The sequence below is a fragment of the Nesoenas mayeri genome (genome assembly GCF_963082525.1).
Source record: "Nesoenas mayeri genome assembly, chromosome: 14".
In the NCBI taxonomy this organism is placed as follows: Eukaryota; Metazoa; Chordata; class Aves; order Columbiformes; family Columbidae; genus Nesoenas; species Nesoenas mayeri.
In genome coordinates this window covers 14,803,153-14,827,554 of record NC_137556.1, presented here as the reverse complement: position 1 = coordinate 14,827,554, position 24,402 = coordinate 14,803,153, and the positions used below count along the sequence as shown (strand labels likewise).

The 24,402-nt window shown below is 39.6% G+C and overlaps 1 protein-coding gene across 6 annotated transcripts in view; it reads right to left on the bottom strand.

Annotated features, from left to right (window-relative positions):
• TENM2 (teneurin transmembrane protein 2) overlaps window positions 1–24,402 on the bottom strand; it is a gene marked incomplete at both ends in the record, with an annotated part of 489,425 nt that overhangs the window by 32,106 nt on the left and 432,917 nt on the right. For all 6 annotated transcript variants that reach the window (XM_080353522.1, XM_080353523.1, XM_080353524.1 and 3 more), the window contains 5 exons: window positions 785–1,052; window positions 1,689–1,950; window positions 3,489–3,608; window positions 4,572–4,782; window positions 15,637–15,783. In XM_080353522.1, the coding sequence (XP_080209648.1) occupies window positions 785–1,052; window positions 1,689–1,950; window positions 3,489–3,608; window positions 4,572–4,782; window positions 15,637–15,783 (1,008 nt within the window). The remainder of the gene's footprint in view (window positions 1–784; window positions 1,053–1,688; window positions 1,951–3,488; window positions 3,609–4,571; window positions 4,783–15,636; window positions 15,784–24,402) is intronic.

Below are 24,402 nucleotides of genomic sequence, written 5' to 3'. Positions count from 1 at the left end.
TTATTTAGTGCGGTCATTTTACATACTATATACTAAGGAACCGTGAAAACTTTGTGTGTTTTTAAGCACACATGCACTGTAAACATTATTCAGGAAAACAACATCCTATGCAACAATGTAAGAAAGAAAAGGTATAGCAAAGAAGATTTTAGAAAATATAGAAAAGAAATAAGATTTTAAAAACAAATTTTTCTTTCACACTGGCAGAGCTCTGATGCCCATTTTTGCACCGTTATATCAAAATTGTTCTCATACTCAAATGAAAATCCAAACTTCAGAATACTGTGATAATCACTCTTTTTCCCACCCACTGGAACCAAGTAAACTGAAAATAGCTATAAAACTACAAGACTGAACAGCATCAGAAAAACACCATCTTCATGTCAGATGTATTACACCACAAGAGGCTATAGTAATGGCATGCATGAAAATCCAAATGCACTGAAGAATGCCACCCAGTCCAGCATGAGGTTCATTTGTTAACTGAAAGAAAATAAAAACATAGTGATGGACTAGGTTTCACCTACGTTCCTGTGGCCACTTTTTGTCTGGTCTAAACTAAGTCACCTACTGATCAGGAAACAGAAGCATGTTGATGGAGTTTAGACCTTCTGAATGTCATCTTTAATGTGTAAAAAGAACCAAAATACAAAGATAATTTGTGTCAGGAAGACGGGAACTGTTTAGTTTATATTTGCCTCTCCATCAGAAATATTTGCAGTTTTCTTACTCAGAATTACAGGTGTTATTTGGAAAGTTTTGGAGCTTGTATATGCTGACTTACCTACAGCATCTGACAACCCATAAACCTTCTGACCATATGCATCTGTTTTGTCCCAGATAAATGTATATGCCAAGTTGGGAGAGGCCTGAAATGATTTTTGGAACAGATGCCCTTCTACTGCTACCATCAAATGAACTTTGATCAGATTCAGTGGCACAAGGGACTGAGTCATGGCGATCTTAAGTAAGGATTTGTATCCAGCAGTGCGGGAACTCAGGTAGTTGAGCTTTATACTAGAGCCAGGGATCTCAATTTCTTCATGAAGAACCTGAACAGGAAAAAGATCAAACATTTTATATCAGTGCTTTGTTATTTGTTTAGAAGAATATCTCTCTGCATATTTTTATGAACTTATGGCTTTCTACTATTGGGAATGGTTATTCTCAAATCAGTGCAGTGACTGATGTTTGTTTGTGAAAATAAGTATTTTTACTGCAAGTTACATGCAAGGGGAACATAAGAAATACAGTGACAGGAACCACTAACAGTTAGGATAAAGACTAACTCAATAAAGCAGTGAAACAATGGTACTAGTAGAGTTTTCCTTTATCCTAAATAACATACAAGACAACAGCCTGCGATACGCAGCACACACCAAGCCTGTGCAAAATTCTCCTGAAACACCTAAGCTGTCAACTGAAATAGAGAGATATACTTGATATATTGTATGATAATGAGAAGGTGCAAGGTAGTCAAAGATAAATGTGTCTGGGTGACATAAACCTAGGATATCTCCTGCAGACCTCATTAGAAAACCTGCTATCTGTCAGAACGAATGCGACTCTACAGAAGCACTTGCTACAGCAATTCCAGGGGACACATGGTGACTCTGTGGTAAGTGCTCAGGTCAGCATGCGCATCTGACTGTTGATTTGTATATCCCTTGCACTCCCACTGTTCTTACCTGGGTCTCTGGTACAATGGGATTCCGACCAGGAGCATCACTGAAGAAAGTTGAAAGTGGTGAAGAAATGATGACTGGGTCAGGACGGACAAACCCACTGAGATCGCAGCTGGGAATGGAGTTCTCTTCTGTCTTCATCACAAGCGTGTCCATGGCATAGAAGCTGTTCCACGGCAGCCACACTGTCCTTTCCTGACTCATGAATGGGGCCCGTTCAAAGTGCAAGGTGAGGGATGCTCCGCCATTTGCAACCAAGTCAAACCTAGAAAAACGTGGGCTTTAGAAGTGACAAGACTGAATAATTCCAGTTGTAGCATTCCTGGCTTATGAAGCAGGTACACAGGTATACCTATAGCAATAGGTATACTTTTAGTGTCATGCTTCAAACAATCAGTAGTAGGATGTGAACCTCTGGCAATTAGACAACTGAAATCAAGCCAAGACAAGCAATGATTTGAAGTTACTTGGACGAACCTTGCTCCTCTATATTATAAAATCTGCATTAAATAATTGAAAAATACCCAGCAAACAAACCACCATATTTATTATTACAAGTCATCTTTATATATGTTATCAAATCAGCAGAGAAGCCAAGTTCATACTGAGCTGGACAGTGAATTATCCCTTTCCTAAAAGATGTTGTCTTTCAGGCACAGAATGTGACATACGACAGTGAGACAATAATAAAGAAAAGTTTTCCTGTTTGTGCTCTACAAATACGATAAAAATTCCTATCTCCAGGATGACTGATGTACCATTTTTCTGAGAGACTGGGTATTTACTCCCAACCCCCTACATGATCATAGCAGTAATGTGGCGCTGTGCAGGCATTTTGAAATCTGGCCCAAATGAGTAAAATACTTCTAGGCTGTTCTGACAACAGAAGTAGATATCAGTTGCTTCATGAAAATGCTGTCAGCGTAACAAATTACTCAATGATTTCAATAATCCATTCAGATCTAAATATAGTTCAGCTCTACCAGTTACTGTAGTATTAAACCACTGAAATCAACAACATTATACTTTTATTATAACAGAATAGTGTTCTGGGAAATGTGGAAATGAAATACTCCCTATAGTTTTGTTGACTCATTATTTCAGTTCAATTGCTGGCATGCAAGATCAAGAGAAAATGGCAAATGTTTACAATGCATGCATTACAGATATACTGTTCTAGTTACCTACCACAGCCAGTAAACTAGATAAACCACAACACATAGATTTTTGTTTATCTGAATTTGTGTGCATTTCAACTCAGCTAGTACAAGGGGGGAAAAACACTTTTTTGCACAGCAGGAAATTGTCTAAATATATTCAATTAGAATCTTTTGATTACATTCTACCCTGAAGAAACTCAAAAGATAGTGCATCTTCAAAAGGAAAGAGAGGCAGAAGGGAACTTTTAACAAAATAGACTATCCTATAATGATACTATTTTTTTATTTTTATTTTTTTTTTCCCCTAGCAGGGTTAGGCTGCCTTGCATTTTGAAAAAGAAAATATTTCTGGTCTCAGCTGGATATTACTGTAGTCCACAAATGTTTTCATAGACACAGAACAATTTATTCGAAAGGAGTCTGCCTGCCAACACGTTATTATCAGAAGTCAGTCTTTTCATATTTACTTGCAGTTAGTATTCAAAATGCCACGTGAAAAATTACTTTTGTGTTTACTTAATAGCTCTTTGCCCTGGGAGGAATGCAATACATGGTAGCACATGGTTCCATTAGATCACACCATCTGTTAATCAGCAAAGATACTACATACAAAATAGGTACTCAATGAAGCAAACAAACTCACGTGCCATCCTGACGAGTGATGGTATAGCCGTACTTTGGATACTTGACAAACGACACGTTGACCCCAACTAGAGGAGTTCCATCTGTAGTCACCACTTGGCCTCTTATGAGAGACACAAGACTGAAAAAGAAAGATAAGTAAAGGTATTAAAGTTAGTTACAAAAGCAAAGTTACCTTGTTTATGAACTGAGTAATGGAACACTTGTGCCTCATTTACTCTAAATCCAATTTACTCCAAAGTTTTTTGAGGAAACCACAAAATTGCCCAGCTCTCTCTATATACTTCAATCAAGAAAATGCTTATCTCTGCAGCAGGGTCTGTGCATACAGAATGGGAGTTAGTGCCTTCCTTGTCTAACGAGGCTTTGCCTCATTGTCTAACGAGGCTTTGCAGAGTAGAAACTGCCTCCCATTCAGCCAGGCCAGGACTGTGACCCTGAAGTGCCACTGAAATGATGACTGGGCATTTCTAAAAACCTCACTGGGTACAACAGCATGTCTGTGGATGCCTAGTACACTTTAAAAACACACTGTAATGACATACCTCTGTTTAACACAACCAGTTTTCCATGTTAGGGAGTGACTGATTTTTGTACACTGCATTTGGTCCTGATTTGTAATCCTTGCTTTACACTTTGTCAGCAGGAGAAATGATTTTGTTTTAAGCTCTATGCACTGAGAAAATAAGAGATTTCTGAGCCAACAGGTTAAGCAAAGTTGATGGGGATGAAGGAGATGAAGACAGGTTATTCCTCAATCTCTTTCTAACTGGAAACCAGTTTTCATTTTCCCTTGTTCTAGATTGCTGTCTTCATAAAATAAACACCTCAGAAGCTTGTACTGTGTGGAAGGAATCTTCTAGGTGTTGCTAATATAATAAAATGCTAAGAAAACTCAGTGTTATATAATCAAGGCCACATTGTAAATTGCCACAGAGCGCCTCAGTGGGAATGATGCCTCAGATACAAACACATGAAGCACCCAAAAGCAGCATCTCATGTTAAAATATAAATAAAATATTTGGGAGAACTCTTCCCACAGCACGCAATTGAACAGATACAGCGTCACATTTACAGCCGCTACCTGCTGTTGAAGGGATTTTCCCCTGGGATGATGTGAGTGCTGTCCTTCCCCACCAAGAGCTTGATTCGGTCATAGAAGGACTTGACGGCAGGTGACCCAGCGTGGCTCTGCTGGATGACATCCCGCGGGTCCCGCGAGCCCCGACACAGGAGGCTGTTCTGGCAGGTGGTCTGGAGGCAGCAGTCGGGGTCCAGGCAGTCGACCAGCCCATCTGAAAGGGAAGAGTCATCGAGTTCAACCTGCTGCGCAGACCTACCAACCAACAGTGTCTCACGGACATCGTGAGGCACTGGAAGAAACATGAATGCTTACTCTTCAGGATATCTCGGCACCACAGAACTGGTAACTGAACCAATAATGCAATGAGGATGAGACTTTCTCAAGTATCTTGGTTAAACACAATTACTGCAACTACTAATTTAAACCAGTGTTAGAAGAGAATCAATCCCAAAGAGGTTGAAATTAGAAAAAAGGAATAGCAGGAGGAGTACAGGATTTCTATTTCTATATTTATTTATTTATTTGAAATACTTCCAACTGTTTTACAGAGTTTTTACATGTCCTTGGTGGGCTATAAAAGTCTTGAGAATTGTGGTGTTTGATTTAATTTATTCTGTCTGGGGAGATGAGGGGAAGAGATGAGGATGACAGCATAAGTTATCATTACCTAAGTGAAAAAAGAACTACATTGTACCCATTTTGGCAATTCATAGGGAAATGCTGCAGTACCTCCCATCTCCCATTGATATTTGAATCAGAACCTGTCCGTGTGCTTGGATAAGGGAGGCTCAAAGCTGTTTGGTTCAGTCATCATATTATATATTAGGTTGCCCATCAAGAATATTTCTTAAGAAGTATTTTGAAGAAAAACTAGAATTTAAACACTAGAAATTCAAATGCCATCAATGGGGAGATCGATCTGCATAGTTAGATAAATCACAACTGACTACTTTTAGCGTATACAGTAACAACTTACAGCATCATTCTTTCCTTTGGTATCATCATTTAACTGAAATATATTCTCTCAATGGAGTTCTACTGTAATTTAGAACTTAATAACCATTTACTTTAAAATATTATAATCTCTAACAACTTAGAAACATTCATCTGCTGTGGCAAGAATCAGGCATTCAATCTGCTATGTACTTAGGTCTGTAAAGTTTCAGAGACTTCCAAAGGCACATTAATCTGATTTTTGAATACAAATATGGCCTGGGATGATTCTTAATATCATATACACAAGAGAGAACATTCCAGTAGGTTACAGCTGACCCTACAGTAAGATCATGACTCATGTATTATCAAGATCTTCATGTGCACAACAGACCAACACTACCCTACAGAGAGATAACTGGAAAAACAACAAAAGAAAAAAACAATCCAACCCCAAATCTACAAAAAGCTCTCTTATTTTACAATTAGCTTTGTACTTCCAACAGATTGCATGTGCCTGAAATGACCCTTTCTGCTTTAAAACCAAAATTGCCAAGGTATGCTGACAATGTTTCATTCAGCCCTGTACGGAAATTCAAGTTAGACAAACCACCTTGTTGCAAGAGCTATATATTGCTTTAAGGTCAGTCACCGATTTACATTAAGAGCTCCATTCATCTTGAAATCCTTTCCAATGTGGCGGTAGGATTTTTTTATTATTATTATTTTTTTTTTTTGCTACAGTCCATTTTCCACCCACTTTCTATAACCGTTGTAAGGACACCATTAGCTTCAGATTGTAACTCAAGGCAGTTTTCCTGTTAAGCTCTGAGAACGTTTTCTCAGTGTCCTGTGCTCTTTCTCGGTCTGTGACACCTCCACAGCTGGGAATGGAAAGCTGCCCGCTGGTTAGCCCGCTGGTTAGCCCGCTTAGTGCTTTTATTCAGATCACTGCCAGTCAAGAGAATCCTATCAACACATTCGAAACAACAGAAGCAACACACAGGATATAATTTGCTCCCTTTGACAAATTTACATTTACCTCTTCAAGCTGCATCATATTTTTTCACTAAACCTCTTATCAGAGGTGTGCATTGAGCAGATGTTACGTCTGTAATGACTTCATCACGCAGCAGACTTCAGGCTGCTGTGACCGAACACTTGTGATGACACCCTGAACTTTCAATTGGCATATCCATCTCTCAGCATCCTGTCAGTCATGCGAATCACATCTTTATGCTCACAAGCCCCCTTGGATATAGTCTGACATTGCAATCTTCAGTAAATTACCCTGTCACTGCCAATCTCACCGTTATCTCACAAACAATCAAGCAGGCAATCAAACTGCTCTGAATTGCCAGTTCACGACCTGGGAGGCTGGAAACATCTCCATTTGATACCGGGGAGAAATCTATGTGCGATTCCTTTCACGTTGGAAGGTTTATATGCAGTTATGTGAATTCAGACTTGCACACTTTCAGATGCTTACCAGAATATTTCAAAAAGACAGGCATATAGCGTTACATAAATATACACATGACTTTTTGGGAACATTATTTCTTATAATATATGGCTGTATTCCCTTGTACTAATTTATTCCCAGATGGCAGGACTCGGGAGTTAGGGTATTTTTACCTTATGCCAACTAGTTGATCCAGCTTGTTGCAAGGGCAGACCCGAGGTCTGGATCTGCTCAGCGTACGCAGCCAGAGCCTGGGCACTGCTGTCTGCTGTCAGAGGCTTGTGCACCGCTCTGCTGTCCACATTCATCAATGCATTGCTGCTGTTATTTTGTTGCTCTGAAATCTCTGATTCTATGTATGAAGAGCATTGATTACTGTCAGAATGTATTTGTTTCTAGTTCACGTTTACCTAATTTGCTATCTGGATGTATTATCACAGAATGGCTGAGGTTGGCAGGGACCTCTGAAGGGATTTGGTCCAACCCCCCGTGCTCAAGCAAGGCTACCAAAAAACAATTGCCCAGGACCATGCCCAGACTCCACAACCTCCCTGGGCAACCTGCTCCAGTGCTCAGTAGCCCTCATGATAAAAAGCGTTTCCCAGCACACGTTTGTACCTGTGGTTCTGCTTCCCCAGGTGCAGGACCTTGCATTGCATGAGGTTCCTATTGGTCCGTTTCTCCAGCCATATTGTACCATTATATATGAAGTGAATTTCTACAGAAACATTAGCCTCAGTTGATTAAAACAAGGGCTAGAAAAATTGTACCTTCTGTAAGAGAAAACTCTGCCATAAGCATGAATTTTAATTAGAATTCAGTACTTTGTTTTTAATATATATTTCAGAGCTTGTCGTCTTCCAGATTTCCTCAGGCACACTGAATTATTTATATGGTTAATCCAATGACAAAAATCTCCCCATTAGCCTCACCAAGATACTGCTGCTTTACACAGCACGTATGTCTGAGTTTGAAGTGGCCAGGTCGCAGCTCTCTGAAACTCTGTCTGCTAAAGGGGAGAGACTGCAGAGGGAGTTCAGATGGCGCTGAACCTCCTCCAACAATCTGAGACCAAAAGAAGTCCTGATGTGGCCTTAACAGAGAAGAACAAAATAGAAAATTTTGATCTGATTTAAACTGGCAGCATAGGATTAGTTCTCCATTGCTGTTCTTCGTTCTTCTGGATTCTCAAATCTTTTCAGAAACAAATCAAGGGATATGGTATTCCTCTTGAAGTATTACATGTAAGTAAAATAAGCTACTGATGCACCATATTTTAAGATGGTTGTATTATTGTGTTCCCCTTGAACATCATTACAAGGCCTAAAAAAAACCTGAGCAGAAATAGTGATATATTTTACTGCTGATGTATTTAGACCCTCTCACCATCTGTTTTCCTTCACCAGTGAATATATATCTTGTCACATTCAGGTGACTGGATTCCAGAGTTGCGTTACACCTTTCTTTGGGAAGTTGAGGCTTGATCTATTGTTTTTTGAACTCCTATGAGTAAATTATCCTTAATTTCCACTCTTCATCGAATACTTGCAGGTTTTTTCAGGTCCAATTCATGATGCATGTTGGAATGACTCAACTTTGCCCTCACATCCAGCTGCTTCAGAAAATGCTTCTGTACCCAGCAGGGGACAATTCTGTTTCCAAGCCAGAACTCCTGCACACAGCTCAGTAGAGGGCATCCTTACCCTTCACTAGCTTCAGCAGCTCCTGGCTTTCAGAGCATAATTCCTGGAAATTTTTCTTTTTCCAATAAACATTTCAGACTGATGATTAAAATGGAGGTGAGGGGGAGAGTGGGAACAGCAGCTACTATGAATCCTGAGGGCAAAAGGGCCTTTGATCACTCTAAGGGCAAATTAGTTAATTTATCATGATCTGATTTTAATTATGTGTAGTATTAATATACCCAAGGTGAAAGAATTAGAGATGCTCTATCAGATTATCAAAAGAGTAGGCCTTCTCTCTGCCAACACAGAAATATTTTAATTGCGCTCTAAAACCGCACGCAGCGCTGTTTCCACAGTCAGGCTATTCCACGGCCCAGTACATCTTACTACCAGCAAGTTGTATCTAATATTTAACCCAAATTTTCACTTTTGTAGTTTGATCTAGTGACTGTTAGCTACGTTGGCATACATCACTCAGAATAATTCCACAGAAGGTCCTGGTGCTGACAAGGAAGGAAATGCTTCCAATCCAGTTCCAGCCCTGTTCCGCAATTAGCCAAGCTGGAAAGCCTCTCAGCAAACTGCCAGGATACTCATTATGACACTGGTTTTTATAACTCATTGCGAGCACAACAGAGTATTTTCAAACTGTAAACTTAAATGCAGCTTCCAGGAAAAGCTGGATTGTAAATTGTGGTAAAGTAGGATAAACCTGACTTCTGTATATGCCAGATATGACTCTGAATGCCTGAAAAGCTCCCTAATGATGTTTTTAAGGTACGCTGGAGCGTGACATCGGTGCAGTAACATCTGCAGGTCCCTGGCCCACCCAGGATGCCTGTGCTGCCCAGTGGGAAAAGCCTCATCCCCCAAGAGCAGCAGCTGCATGAAGCTGCTGTGGGTGCAGCTCCGGCTACGCGCTGAGTGCGTGTTGGTCCTTCAGAACGAACCCCTGGGTATCCCTGCTTATTGCTGGTTCAACTTCAATCCACACATCACTTAGAGCAGAGATGACCAGGAGAGCTCTAAGATTAAAACAATCTTTAAAATAAACAAACAAACAAACGTTCACTTAGTTCCAGTGTGCACATGGTACCTGTGCAGCAACTGGTGAATTTTTAAACCACGGAATTTGCAGTCACTCAATTTCTTGCTTTTGCTTCTCCATGGGTTATAAGAGCATGTTATTGTAGTAACATATCCCGTGAGGGACAGTGTGAGGATAAGCTGGCTAATGTGTGTAAAGGCGATTAGAGGCTGACATGAAGTTTTAGCAAAATCACACACAAGCACACTCATCAGCTCTTGTCCAACCTACGTAATGTCTAGTTCTGATACAGATACATAACTCACTCTGGCCCCTATCCGCAATAGATTTCAACTACTGATTACATTTAATGTTCTAAAACTGACTATTGTACAGGCTCTGGGAAGATATTTTCTGTGCCAAGAGTATTCTGGGTATTTATATTGAGAACTTCATAAAATCTTTTGTCTGTGCTGAATTAGAGACCCCTGCTGAGGCAATGCTTGTTGAGGCAAGCTAAATTACATGATTTGCTTTTGTGCTGTGAAATACTTGTATTATCTTAAATGTCACGAGCCTGATGCAGTATCAAGTCACAGGATTTGTAATTTTCTAAAAGCAATTTTTTTCTAAATGTTTATTGCAGGAAGACACTTTTCTTTCTATTTTCTTTCTGTCTAATTTCAGAGATGAGTTTTCTTAGACAACTCAAATAAACAGCCTTTCAATCAGTCAAGTGCACTGTCCTGACAGTGAACTTCTCTAGAAATGTATTTTGCTTGTGAATTGAAGAGAATTTGTACTGGAGCACATAGCTGGCTTTCTCTCATTCATTATCTTTAATGTATTGTGCCAAACAGAATTACCACCAACTGTATTTCTTGGTGAGGTTACAGCTATATAGTAATAAACTGAAGGGCAAAATTTGCCTTCTGAGATATGCAAAACTCTCTTTGGAAAGCCAAGGGGAAATAAATTAAAATGTATTTTAAGGAGCATGTCCCACTTTGCATAATAAACAAGGTATTCCTCATTCTATTTAGCTCAGTACTCTATACTGCTACAGGTTGCTTCCTTTCCTTCCTCACCCCATTTTAGAGACCAGATGATTATATTTTGAGGAGAAATGTGATCTGTGAAGTGACATAAGCAGTGATTGAATTAAAGCTTCTTTTTTTTTTTTAATTTTAACCCACATGGACCTGCCCTCTCCCTCCTGATCAGGTCTGAAACAAACCAATTCAGCAAAATTTTGGTCATTATCTGTTTTTCTTTCTCACAGCTCACATCGTTTAGCTGCCTTTCCTGCCAATAAAAGTTAAAAATGTGAGCAGAGTAAGTCTGAAAGGATGCAAAAGGTGGGAGAAGACAGAAAGAAGGAAAAGAAAGGGCTGGAAAGAGCGATCCCAGTGGGTGATCCAGGACTCCTGCCAGGGCTGCTTCTGCAGAGCCCACAGTTCTTACATACCTCTCCCATTAATCCCACAGAGTTCAGGATGAAGGCGCCTCAAACATGAGCTCTGGGTATCAACTGCATCCAACACAGAGTAAAAATATTCTTTAGAAAAGAAATACGATGTATGCTCCATGTTACATTGTCCATTTTACTTGGAAGCACTGTAAGGTCTAAGGTGGAATCTAGTTAAACATACACTATTTATAAAGACTGTTCCAAGACACTAAAAGCATTTTGCAATTTAAGAACAACTAAAATATTATAAAATAGTTACTGTAAAAAGATGGGTAAAAATATCCCCTTTACTGGCTTCCTTATGAAATATGTCAAAAGAAAGATGAACTTAAAAAGTAATGTACCTTCTCTCATTCCTCAAAATATAATTTCTAATCCCTTAATTTCCTAAAATAAATCCACGGTGAATTAAATGGGTTATACATGTCTATTGGGGGGATGATACATTGTAATCACAAGTATAGGTCATAAAAGAAAGCTATTTCTAATCCCTCCAAAAGATGCTTAGTAACTGTTAGACTACTGAGGGAATGATCAAGGAAAGGGATTAGATTTAGAAGTGGCCACAGTAAGTAAATTATGTAATCCAAACATTTTGTAAAAAAAAAGAAGCATTTTCCAATTAAAAAAAGATCTTAAAAGTGAGTCAATGCCAGAAAACCCTTACCTTTCAGCTTCCTCTTTAAAAATAAATACATAAATAGATAGAGAAACAAATAGACAAATAAATAATGAAATAAGAGACTTGAAAGCTTTTTCAGCCAAGTAGCCCATGCTGCATAGCAACACCAGACAGGTTCAAAACGAACACCCAGTTAAGCCCATATCTAGATTGGACATGTGATAGTAAGGACAAACACAGGTGAAATTGCCAGTGCCACCTGGCAAAGCTCTACCTGAACAGCTCTGAGAGGAGAAAACAGCTCTGGACAGTCTTTGCTCTCTGCTCTGTAATCCTGTTTTATTTATGTGAGTAATACACACTGACATCTCATTTAAAATTAAGATTTGTAAGCCTCAACAAGACAGGGACACATCTGCCTCTTCTAGGAATAAACTAACTAAAGGGCATTAATCTAAAATTGAAAAAATATTAAGTATAATCTTTCATTTTTATATTTTTTGAACGATAGTACGGAATTCGCATTGTGGCATATAATAAGACAAAACAGGACAAATGGGAATCCCTTTGGAGTCAGTGGCAATGCTCTTCTTGACATCCATGAAATGAAGACTTGGCCTAAGGCCTTTGAATCTGATTGTGAGATACAATTGCAATAAGAATAGCTGAACAGCAGGAGAGCACCAAAATATGTTAAATCTGCTGCCATGTGGGGAAGAATGGAAGACAGAAAATGATAGTTGCATTTCAGTCAAATACTGAAGCAACTGTATTTTAACAACAGGAATAGATGAATGGAAAAGGGCGGAGGCTCAGCTGTCCAGAGAAACATCTCGTTTAGGCAAAAACCCTGGTTGGTCTGTTTGTTTGTTTTTATCTACCCTACTGCCTTTTGAAAGAACAGCTTGCATCTTCAGTACTACTCCAGCACTACTTGCTTATGTTAACAGAGCAATATTGGTAATGGAGCAGCAAATGAGTTCAACTTTTTGTTGCAAACAAACTTGGCTGAGTTTCAAATGAAGAGTGACTGGGAGGAGAGGTGATTTCTTTAACTTTCAACAATCTTGTGTTTTATGTGTTCTGGTAACTAGCTGAATCTTTAACATTGATTCCCACAGTACGTTTTTTCAGTTTTGTCTAAAGAGAAAACTTTATTTTATTTGTTGCTTTATATGCACAGTTACAATTACACATGTGCATCCTGAAGCACACAGGACACCTCCCTTCCTTCCTCGCCATTCCTGCACACTCCTGTGGTCTGCCTGGGGTAGCTTTAATAAACATATAGGTCACAGGACGAGTTCCTGCCCAGATGTGCAGTCAATGAGACACATAGAGTAGTACAGCTTAAGGCAAAGGCAGAACTGTAAGATACTAAGTGATTAACATTATGTTCAGGTTTGAGTTTTGTTGTAGCTCTTGTGACTCACAATTTGATAAACTGATGGGAATGACAATGACCCTGTCCTTACAGCACACATTGGAAAGGACCCTGTGCCATCCAAAAACATCTGAAACCCAAAATATAGTCAAGGAAACGGAAACAGTAAAAATCCCCATGACATGAGAGACAGCGGAGAACTTCAGTGCTACAAGCCCGGGGTAAGTCAGCCTGTGCCAACCGTACCGTGTACCAAACACAGCCCGGCTGAACCAAGGGGTTTGTCTGTTCGGTTTTCCAGATACACCTTGCAAGTATGTGGAGAAACAGCCAGCTGAACAGGTGCTGAACATCACCTCAGCTCCCTTAGAGAACTCTACAGAAATGTAATAAGGATGAGACTACTAAAGAATAATAATGATCCTCGGATTCAAGTACTGAGCTACAGGTCCCAAGACAAGAGCTTCATTTCTGCCTTCATCATAAAATGCCTGTGTGAAAACGTGTGGGTCTTTTCTGGTTGTTTAGACCTTGAACAGGCATAGATTTTCAAACTATCTGCATTCCCCCACAAAACAATGAGTAGTAATCTCTCTGTCTTTGGTAAAATCCAACTTCAACCTGCAAGCACTGAGAATGTCTGAAGAGTTCTCCTCTTTGTCCTTCTTTTTCTTTCAGGTGCACCTATGGTAAGCCAGAAACAATGCAGCTTGCATGGTAATGCTGATTAATATTATATGTCTGTTGTGTGGCATATTTATTCTATGTATTCTTTGCCTTCAATGAACTGCTATTAGCCTTCCATGAACTAAGTTTCAGAATTCTGCAGTTTTAAATGAGAGGAACAGCTGAATGGTCTTCTCAGTGGCCCTTTTTCCCCATTTGCCTGTTTTACAAGTGCAGAATATTGTCTTGCATAAGTAAACATCTTATTCCAGTATTTATAACAATTTTTCCAAACGCACGTCTTGGCTTGAGGAAAATCTAACGATACTTCCATTTTGAATTCTTCCTTCAAAGCCTCTAAAAACTACAAACCCAACAAATCCACCTTCTAGTTTCTTACAGTGAATCTTAACACAAGTATCCTGGGTTCTGTTGTATAGTTAAATGTCCACTAATGTTATTTGGCAGTTAGATTCTACTCTTTACAATTCCATAACAGCTATAAAATAAGCTCCATTTTTCTGAAACTGAATCATCTCCAGCTCTTCCAAAATATTTCTGCAAGGACTGATCACATGTAAAACCAAAGAACTAACAGTGGATTTACAGATTAAAATTAGGGGATGATATTCAGATATGGTTTATATCATGTAACCAAAACCAAATATACCTGTTCATCAGTTTAGGACTTACGAAAAATGTCTACACCTTAAAATTTTACATAAAATTAAAGCACTTAATGACAATTTTGCCCTAAAAGCAGACATTCAAATATACCTGTTCATCAGTTTAGGACTTACGAAAAATTTCTACACCTTAAAATTTTACATAAAATTAAAGCACTTAATGACAATTTTGCCCTAAAAGCAGACATTCAAATAAGCCAAATGTTTCTTTGCAGTTTTAGGAAATGCTGTGAGTAAAACATTTATTAATCAGCAAACAACAGATTCGCTCTTTAGAGTAATTATTGGCCAAAGAAAAATGAAGGAGTCTCAAAGCTGTGTCTGACGTTTGACGTTAAATGAAGAGCAGAAGTAAGTGAAAAAGAATCTAGGTGACTTACTAAGACATTGTAATGGAAAGTATAAGAAGGCTACTTCAAATGAAGGAGACAGATTGAGCAATTTTATTTAGAACTTCTCAGAACTGCTTTCAGCCCGGCACAGCCTAATATACCATGGAAGGCTCTACAAAACCAGATAAACTGGAACTATCTCTGAAGGTAAACACAGAACACAAATTCTATATTTAATAGGGGATATGCCTGATAAAGGAGGGGGAAAATTGAACTAGGATCTCAGAGCTGTACCACATCTGACTGTTCAGGCTCACTCAGCCCTTTGACGCCTGGCACACGAGCTGTGCCGTCTGACAGTGACTACAGCCACTTACACAGGTTGTGTACACGAGAGCACGACCCTGTGCCTCCAACACAGAGGAGAAAACATCTCGCTAAATGTCCTGCTCGGTCAGCCGCCCCGCTTGTGCACACAGGCACAGCGAGTTGTTCTGCACTTCACATGCGCCAAGAGCCAAAGGAAAACGTTCTGGTCCGCTGGGCCATGCTCTCCACCATGGGCGTCAGCGGGACGTGGAGCAGGACTGGGTCTGTCAGTCCTGAGCAGGCGCTGGGGGTCACCACGTCTCTGCACGACTCCGCAGCTCGCCCAGTCTCATTTGTTTCAAAAGCAATGTGACACCGTCGCTTGACAACAATGACAGCCAAAGTCTTTCTGAAGGAAAATGACTCAGAAGAAAGTGCGTATAACCCTCTGTTCTTTAGGGACTGGGAACTGAAAGAGTTTTGCTCACCTCCCTCATTATCCTTGTTATCGGCACAGGCGGTTTCCATGGCAACGTTGCATCCAGGCCCCCTCCAGCCGCTCTGGCAGACACACTGCCAGCTGTTCTGACCCAGTGTGCATCGCCCGTTGCCATTGCACAGATCCGGGCAGCCATCTGGTTGGAGAAATGGAGAAGGTAAGCACAAGACACACTCCCTCGCACCGCCACTCAGACGTGTGACAATATTACTGTGCAGACAAAAAGGCTCGATCCTGCTGCTGGGACAAACGCTCCCCTGGCCCAGAGCCACAGCCCTGGGGTGGAGAAGGAGGGTAAAGAAAGGCGACACACCAGCGAAATGGGGATTTAACTCCAGCCAAAAGAGAGGAGGATTCCTGCCATCAGCTTATAAATCATAAATGCTTTAAGAACCCAGTAAAGGTTCAAATCTTGAGTAGGCAGAAATAATAGTCTGCTGATAGCAGATCACAGCCTCTTATTTTTCTCACTGAAGGTCATCTTCAACAAGGATGTCAATGTTCAGGGTGCCTTTTACAGTGTGCATTGCATAATGATCCAGAGCTTCTCTAAACACTAAGTTTAAATAAATAATTTTGAAAATATTTTTCTTCATCATCACTTTAAACCACCTATTTTTTTTAACACTAAGTTTACTTATATTGTGTTGTAACATTTCATGCTTTCTGAAAGATACGTGAGAAGAGATATCTCACAAAAGATGTATGTTTTGAATCGAGCATGGATATAACATCACTTACGGTATAGCAAAATTAGGAACACAAGTATTCATTTGCTAAGGTGCTTATATGTTCTAACAAAATATCCATAGGTAACAGAATAACTCTACTGCTTTTTCCTGAAAATAAATGAGTCTCAGGAGGCAGTACTGTATCTTACTGAATAATCATTATGAAAAAGGGGTGGAAAACTAAATTCCATCCTGCAAGGTGCTTGAAGTCTTGGCATACACAATCAAATCCATCAACATCCAATCCATGCAAGTGTGTGTATTTGTCTGTGGAGGTGCAAGAAGATGTGAGAGTCCTGCAGTCAACCTTCTATAGCACCTTGTCATTAGCCTGAGCAAGACGAGGGGGCTGTGCTGCCAAACTGAGGTTGGATTCCAATCATTCACAAGCTCTCATTTGCATTGGAAACACAGTCTAATCCTGCCATCTCTGCAATGACCAGAGAACACAGAATAATTAATCTCATTGCTGTTAGTCTTGGGCAGAAAATTTTCTCTTAAAACAGCTCGTAAAGCTTCATGGTCTCTCATCTTCCCCTCGACCAGCACTGATGGGTCCCTGTTGGCACCAAGATCTGCAGGGACCTGCTGCAGCCCTCTCGGGTCTCACCGACCGGCTGGGTTAGTCCTTTGCATTTGCCACCGTGACCCTAAGCTGTGACTGTTAATTAAGTACTTAACCCCCTTTCTCAGACATTTTAAGAGCACCAAGGAAATAAGGGGCACCCACCAGAGTGTGGATACTTTTTTCAGCAGCTCTAAGTGAGGAAGGCAGCAGTTGGAAATATCCTGAAAGCAAATAAATATATTTTCTTTGTCTGAGCAGCACCGCTCCAGATGTGCAGCACTGGAAAAGGACTAAGATGACAGTACGTCACCTTTGTGCCCCTCGGCTCTGCAGGTGACTGGGAACAGGAGCAGTACCAAACTAGCACAGCTTTCATGCTAGTGCTGGAAGGTTGAACAGCCTTCCAGAAATCACTAATTTAGGCTGCCTGTGCATTTCTCTAAACTTGGACAGAAAGCCACAGCCACATTAATTTTCTGTGTAATTCTGAAAGTTTCCTTTAGCATTTTTAAAAATAAATTCTGGGCCTGTGAGTGTGCTGGACTGAGACCTCTGAAACCTCACTTGTCCCACAGAGAAGGTTTTTTATAGCTAACAGCAACCAAAGTTCCTGTGCATTGTCCTACCAGGGTGCCTGAACCTGCATCATTTCTAGCACTAGCACAGCCACTTGATCTTCACCAAAGCTCTGTGGAGTAAGACACCAGAGCTCTGAGAACAGGGCCAAGACCATGTAGTTCATTTTACGCAGAAAGCTATCAGCAGACAGAAACAAGCCCTAGAAGTTTTATTTCAGTGCTGTTGTGTATTAAAAATATACAGTGCCCCTTTTCACATAGATGTAAGGTTATTTTGGCATTACATATCTTAGCTATAAAAGAATTGCACTTACTTTGCAGCACAGGTAATATATTTTCAAGGCATTTATTTCATCCCTTTATCATGTTGTTAGAATGACCAAAATGATAATGTTTGAGGGGAGGCATCATACTGTAAGACAAACTATTTGTTTAAAATGAAAAACAAATAGTAATTGTCAATATACACACACGGCTGGCTTTATATTGAGGCACTGAAGAGAATTAAATCACTGAAGCAGTTTGCTTTGGAGCATATGAGCAAGATGAAAACATGAACAGTAGGGAGCTAGCAACATCTCTGAAAGTTTTACGTGCAGCTGGGGATTAATGGACATGACTTTGCTTTTAGCTTAAAAAGAGAAGCAAGCATCAGTGGTATAGACATGATGTTGCTAGGAAACACTATGCTACCTCTATAGAGTGTATTTAACTGTGGCCTTCCAAAGACAGACTTCATGTTTCAATAAAATAAATATCTGAAGGAAGGGAAAAAGCATCAGAAGACTACAATAAGATCCAAGTACTTTGACAATAACATCTTCCTTAAAAGACATATTAAATAAATGATATATTAACTCTCAAACCAGCTTTAAGTAATGGACAACTAGTTAGATTTTTTGCATGGTTATTTGTGTTTCCGTACACGCGTGTGTGCATATACGTATTTCTGCTTATGCCTCTCTCCTTTCAAGCAAATATTTACACAGCATTATAGTCTGTTAGACCCAAATGTTCTAACACCCTGTTGACCAACTGGACAACAAGACTCCATTGTGATCTATTAATAACAAGTTTTCTTCTAAAAAAGTTTCTACTTAGGCAATGCATTGACTATTTCCATTTAAACAATTCCCTTCAGTGGGTTTTGACGAGGACAAGGTCCCAAAGTGCCTGAGGAGCTGCAGATCCTCAGCAAACACTCGGTGCTCACAGTTGAATATAGTGCCTCCACTGGAAATCCCCACTGTACGGAGCACATCCTAACACCAGGTGCTCTGTATGGCTGTGCTGTAGCTTAAAAATTAAAAATAAAATAAATTTTTCTGTGTTATTCACACCTCCTGGCTGCTCCATGAGTTCACTCGGAGTAAGGCAGCCACAGAGAAAAGGGCTATCGACATGGAACCTGAAGAATTAACCCGCCGTGGGACAAAGCTCTCAGTCACAGCACAGAAAAGGGCCCTTCATGCTAAGCAGACTGGTTGCTATTCGCAGTGTGCAGAGAAATTCGACTCCTCTTTCCTACCACAGCATGCTTAATGGAAAATGTCAAAAAGCTAGGTTAAAAAAGAAGAGAGTGCTTGTTTAAAGTGCCAGATTGACAACCTATTTATTCACAGACCAGGTAGAGTACGGGCAACATCAGCTCAAGTGTCTCACACTTCTCTAGCAATGTCTCTGCACAGGCTGCTGCTGCCAGAGCTGAAACGCTACTACAGCTTGTCCCCTCATTCGGTCTCCAGCTCACCGGTGGGACTAGTCACTAGGAGCTTTGATACAGGTACCAACACACTTACAATTAAAACATCAAGAAAGATTTCAGCACTTTTTGCAATGTAGCAACAGGGATCTGTGACTAGCATTGTCAGGGACCACCAGAGTTAAGATGGTTTCAAAATCAAAATACCAAAACTTATTCCTCTCCATATCACAAAAGTATGTAAAGTGAATGCTGAAAGGCCTTGGTAGAGGAAAAGGACAAGATAAAGGCATTATGTCTCTGGATCTCACAGAGAACGATGTAAGCCAGTTTAATGCTTGAATTTCTTTCCTCTCTTAACTTTTTTTCCTAACTGCCCAACTAAACTGGAGTAGCAGAACAAATTAATTAACAGATTTCATGGTGTTGCTCACTTCTCTTTGTTCAAACGGGTTGTTACATTCTTAACTTGCTCATAGTTTAAAAAGCCCACTTCTTGGCAAGTTAATATCATACAACATCTACACACAAGTAGCATGAGAACGCTGACTCCCATGGATCACACCAAGGGCTTGAAGACAACTCAAACTCTACAGTTTGGTAAGCAAAGATCCAGCAAATGTATCCATTTCAGTGCTTGGGAACACCTGCCCCCTAAGTACTTACATTGATCCTCAGCACCTGAGAGCCCTTCACTCACATTTCCTAAGCTTATCCATTCCAGTGTACGTGTTGACAGCACATTACAATGAAAGGAACTTTGGTGACACATAGTACAAATGAATACTGATTACAACATGAGAAGACTGTGGCTTTAGAAAATAATGTAGTATCTTTGCCATAAAATAGTTGTTGAGTTCTTTCTTCTAGGAATGAATTAGATTTCTTATCTCCTGATTATGCCTGTTACTAAGAGGAGGAGTATCTACCATGGATGCTAAGTAAACAATGTAGTATCAAAAGAATAGGACAGTACTTAACAAAACACTACAAGAGGACATGTTAATGTGAACGGGAATATTTAGTCAACTACTACTATATACGTACAATTATTACGTTCAGCTTATTTCACATTATTCACATTCACAAAGAAAGGGATCAAAAATGTTTGAGACCTTTCGTTAGACACAATAGGAAAAGAAATCTCCTGTCTGAAAGCCCGCATAATCCAAAAGACAAAATGAACTTAAAATACTAGATTCTGTTATTTGTTTGTAGAGCTCCACATTGCCACAGTCCACGATGGGGCTTAAAAGATGCTATAACAATACAAATTAAAGTGTTTTTCATAGCAACAACAGAAAAATAAACAGTCTAGAAAACAATAAACATTGCTGTTACTGAGGTCAATGTGAGCAGACTTGTCCACTGTTTCCTCCAGGCCTATGCAGGCTTTATCTATTTCTACAGTTTCATATTTTCAAAACTTGAGAGATTTATAAAAAGCTGAATTTAACAAGAAAGCCTGCAGAATCATTATGTATAGTAACCAAAATCAATATGGACAGTGCTTATTTCGAAGAAAGCGATAGTGCTGGATATATTTACAAGAGAATACTCACAGGTTTTATCTACAATGAAATTATTCTGAGACTAAATTGTAAGGTCATTAATCTTTTAACTCAGCAAATTAATTTCCAGTATCTAGGTAGTACATCAACAATTCTAATCCAATTTTGGGTAAACTCTGCACACTGTTCCTTTTCATTCCACTGATACTCACAAACTCCAGGTATACACACACACGTTTACCCAGCTAACCAGGCATACATACATAAACTACTTTAAAACTCCAAAACAAACATTTTAAGCAAATCAAAATATCAAGACATACTGTCCAATTAATTTGTGGTTTCGGTCTAGACCTTATTAATCATCAGAACTCCCAGTTACAGTGGGGTAAATCATTCTGAAAATGAAGGAAGAGAAAGGGCAGCTAAGGAAAAAGAAGATAGAGAAATCTTCTAATTTTGAAGTTTTCAAACACTTAAGGAATAGGTCGCCTCCTAGGTTAAAAAAGGAAAAAGGGGAATAGGCGAGATGGAGGAAGAAAAGGTAAAAATCTCTGTAGGCGATGTAACCACTTAGAGAAGTGGACAATGTTTTTAGCCTCTACTCAGTTTGCACATGGAAAATTACATGTAAATCAAGAGGTTACATCTTCCGAGTCCCGATACAAAGCTGGCTACCAGCCAGTTCTCCTCCAAACTCCATCCTCAAGCAGACTGAAGGGTTCCCGACACCGCTCCCCATTTAGCACATGGGCAGCGCAGCCGCAGTCTGGAATACAGCACCTGCTGTTTCTCTTTGTGCCTGATCTCATGTTGCACACCCTCACCCAGAGCCTGCTGCTGGGCTCCGGGGTCTTTTCACCAACTGGAGCTGCCACTGGACCAGGTGGTCCCATGGGTGAAGATGCCCCACGCTAAAGAGTTGTTGTACAGCACCATGTTTTCTCGCTCACGGGATACATGAGTTTCAAGAGGAACATTTAAATTACATTTAAATCCTTCCCTTCTCATTACAGCTGTTAACTACAGAACTGTAGCAAAAAGAAAAAGTAGTCTGGGATATGATGGTACCTGCAGAATATAGAGAAATGACATAAAAGCAGTAATGATAATAGCCTGCTTAATTTGGATTTTAGAGGATAATCACTGTTTTCATATTTTCTGCTCATTCCTTCAGTGAGCTGCTGGCATGCCTACAGCTATCTAGCAAACAATAAATGTGGTATATGGAATGAGGTACCTAGCAACACTGAAAATAAAATTATGCTTTTTATTTGCCATTGTTATTTTTTAATCCTTCAATTCCAAAGCCTGCAGGGCTTAGTTAAAGCCAAAGAAAGGGCATACAAATAAAAATGACATATAGTATTATGTTAGGCACACATAAGTTATTTTCTACAGAGTAATATTTCAACTAAAATAAACTCAAATCCAAAACATGTAACTAAACGTATGGGAGGCGAGGCCCCCTTGAGTGAGTTTGGATGGTTCCAGAAGATACCCGAGAGCCACGCAGAAGTACTAAATCAGGTCCTTAAAGCAGGATAGTCACATAGATTGACAAATCGTGAAGAATTAGCAGAGCCCTTCAGTGTAATGAGCAGCCTGATTTCACTGCTCAAGCACCCCAGCAGTGCTGCTGCGTTCCAGGGAGCGCTCACACAGAGCTGGAGCTTCTCCCTGGCAATGAAGCATTTGTCACCGAGATGCTCTGACTGCCTTCTCTGCTGCCTCTTTTCTTTTTCCCTTTTTATTTCTGTAGAGAAAACATTTCCTGAAAAATTACCCAATACCCTAAATATTTCTTTAAACTAGATATCCAACAAAGGAACACATGGAATAAATAGCCATTTGCAGATGTGTTGGGGAGATAAATACACGCCTGAGTTAAAACGAAAGACTGGGTGAGCTACAACAGGCTAAAAAAAAAAGAGTCCAAGAAGCAAGTTTCAAGAATCCAGAATCCTGATTTCCTCCACTCTAATACGTTCTGTGCAGGCAGACAATTCTGGATATCAAGTAAGGTTCCTTAAACTGCCTGGGATAGGTATGCCATGACAGAATTTCCTTCTAAATTCTATTTACTATGTATCTATGTAATTTCTATCTTTCACATGTAAATGTAGGAACTCAGAGAACATCCAGCTTTCCAAATGAAACAGGACAACGTGGAAAAAATGTGTCACTGTTTAGAAGAAGAGTAAACCTCACACAAAGGGAAACTGCTGGTATTAAAAAAGAAAACTGAATAAAAGTCACTTGCATCTTTGTGAAAGAAAAAAAAAAAAGATACAGACACACGCGAAAGACAGAGGAAAGCTCATGTTGCAATATAGGTCACAAAAATCTGAGATTGAAAAAAACCCCAGGGTGTCAGAGCATCATGTCTTGTTAACAAGAGATTGTTCCCAGCAGTTTTCCCCAAGTTCCCTTTAAGCGACTCCAGCAGATGGGGTCCCATGACTCTCTTGCAGGGAGACACCTCCCAGGTCTCCCTCTTGTGCACAACCAACAGAGCTCTGTAAGTGTCACCAGCTGCTGCTGTGACCCCTTTGAGCTGCCAAGAGCTGGGCAGGGAAATGGGGTGACAGTTGGTGCTAAACTGTCCTGAGACTTGAAGAAACCAAACAGGTCCATAACAAAACACATCCGTGTTTGCTCAGAAGGCTGGGTGTACACTTCAGATGAGCCCAAGAAGTTGGGCCACTTATATATATAAAAGACAGCATTGAGACAAGGCAGACACTGCTGCAGCCCAAAAGCTACGGCACAGCCACAGTTTTGGCTATAGGCTAAGCAGATTAATTGCGGAGATATTGGGAGCTAAAATTTGTCCCTTGCAGCACATTCAAGTTACACAATGTATTCTTTTCAAACAAGACTCATATTCATATACTCAATAAAAAGATACATAAAAGATGCAGTAAAATTTGTATTTAAGATAGCTGGTTCTTTCAAATTAATCTTACGGTAACAAAATCCATTTAGAATATAATTCCAGGTGAAATTGCATTCATAAAACCAGTACCACAACCATAATCTTTCATTGTATTAATGTTTCTGATATGGGATACAAGGGCTGGCATCATCCTTTGTAATATATAACACAGTTTCTGAGAAAGAAGCTTTCTCAAGTTGGATTTATCTCTAAAATAATGTCTATATAAATAGTTTAGTGGCAGTGTAATGATAAAGTGACCTATCAGAGAGGATGTATAAATTCAGTCAATTGAAGTATAACAAGCAACACATTGACCTCATATTTAAAAGAATATATAACCTAATTAAAACGTAATAACTAAACTTCCTACATTAATCACAATGTTATGGCAGTGAATTTCAGTCATTTTCTCATAAAAAATAAGATTCACACAGTAACTGCTACTCGATCTCCTTACACACAATGCAATTTGTTTTTTTATTATTTGAAATATGTGGTAGCCATAGCTTTTTAAAAATATGCATTTAAACTTTTTTGAATAAATGTTTTGGTAAAGTGCTGGTATACTTTTAGACATAATTATTAACTACAAAGCTTCAAGAATCTCATATATGCTGATGCATGAAATTGTGTCACATTTCCATACTCCCATTCTACCCTGTTCAAGTCATAAGGAGAGACAAAGAGGAAAACACAATGTGATTCTTCTGTTAAGTGATGACTG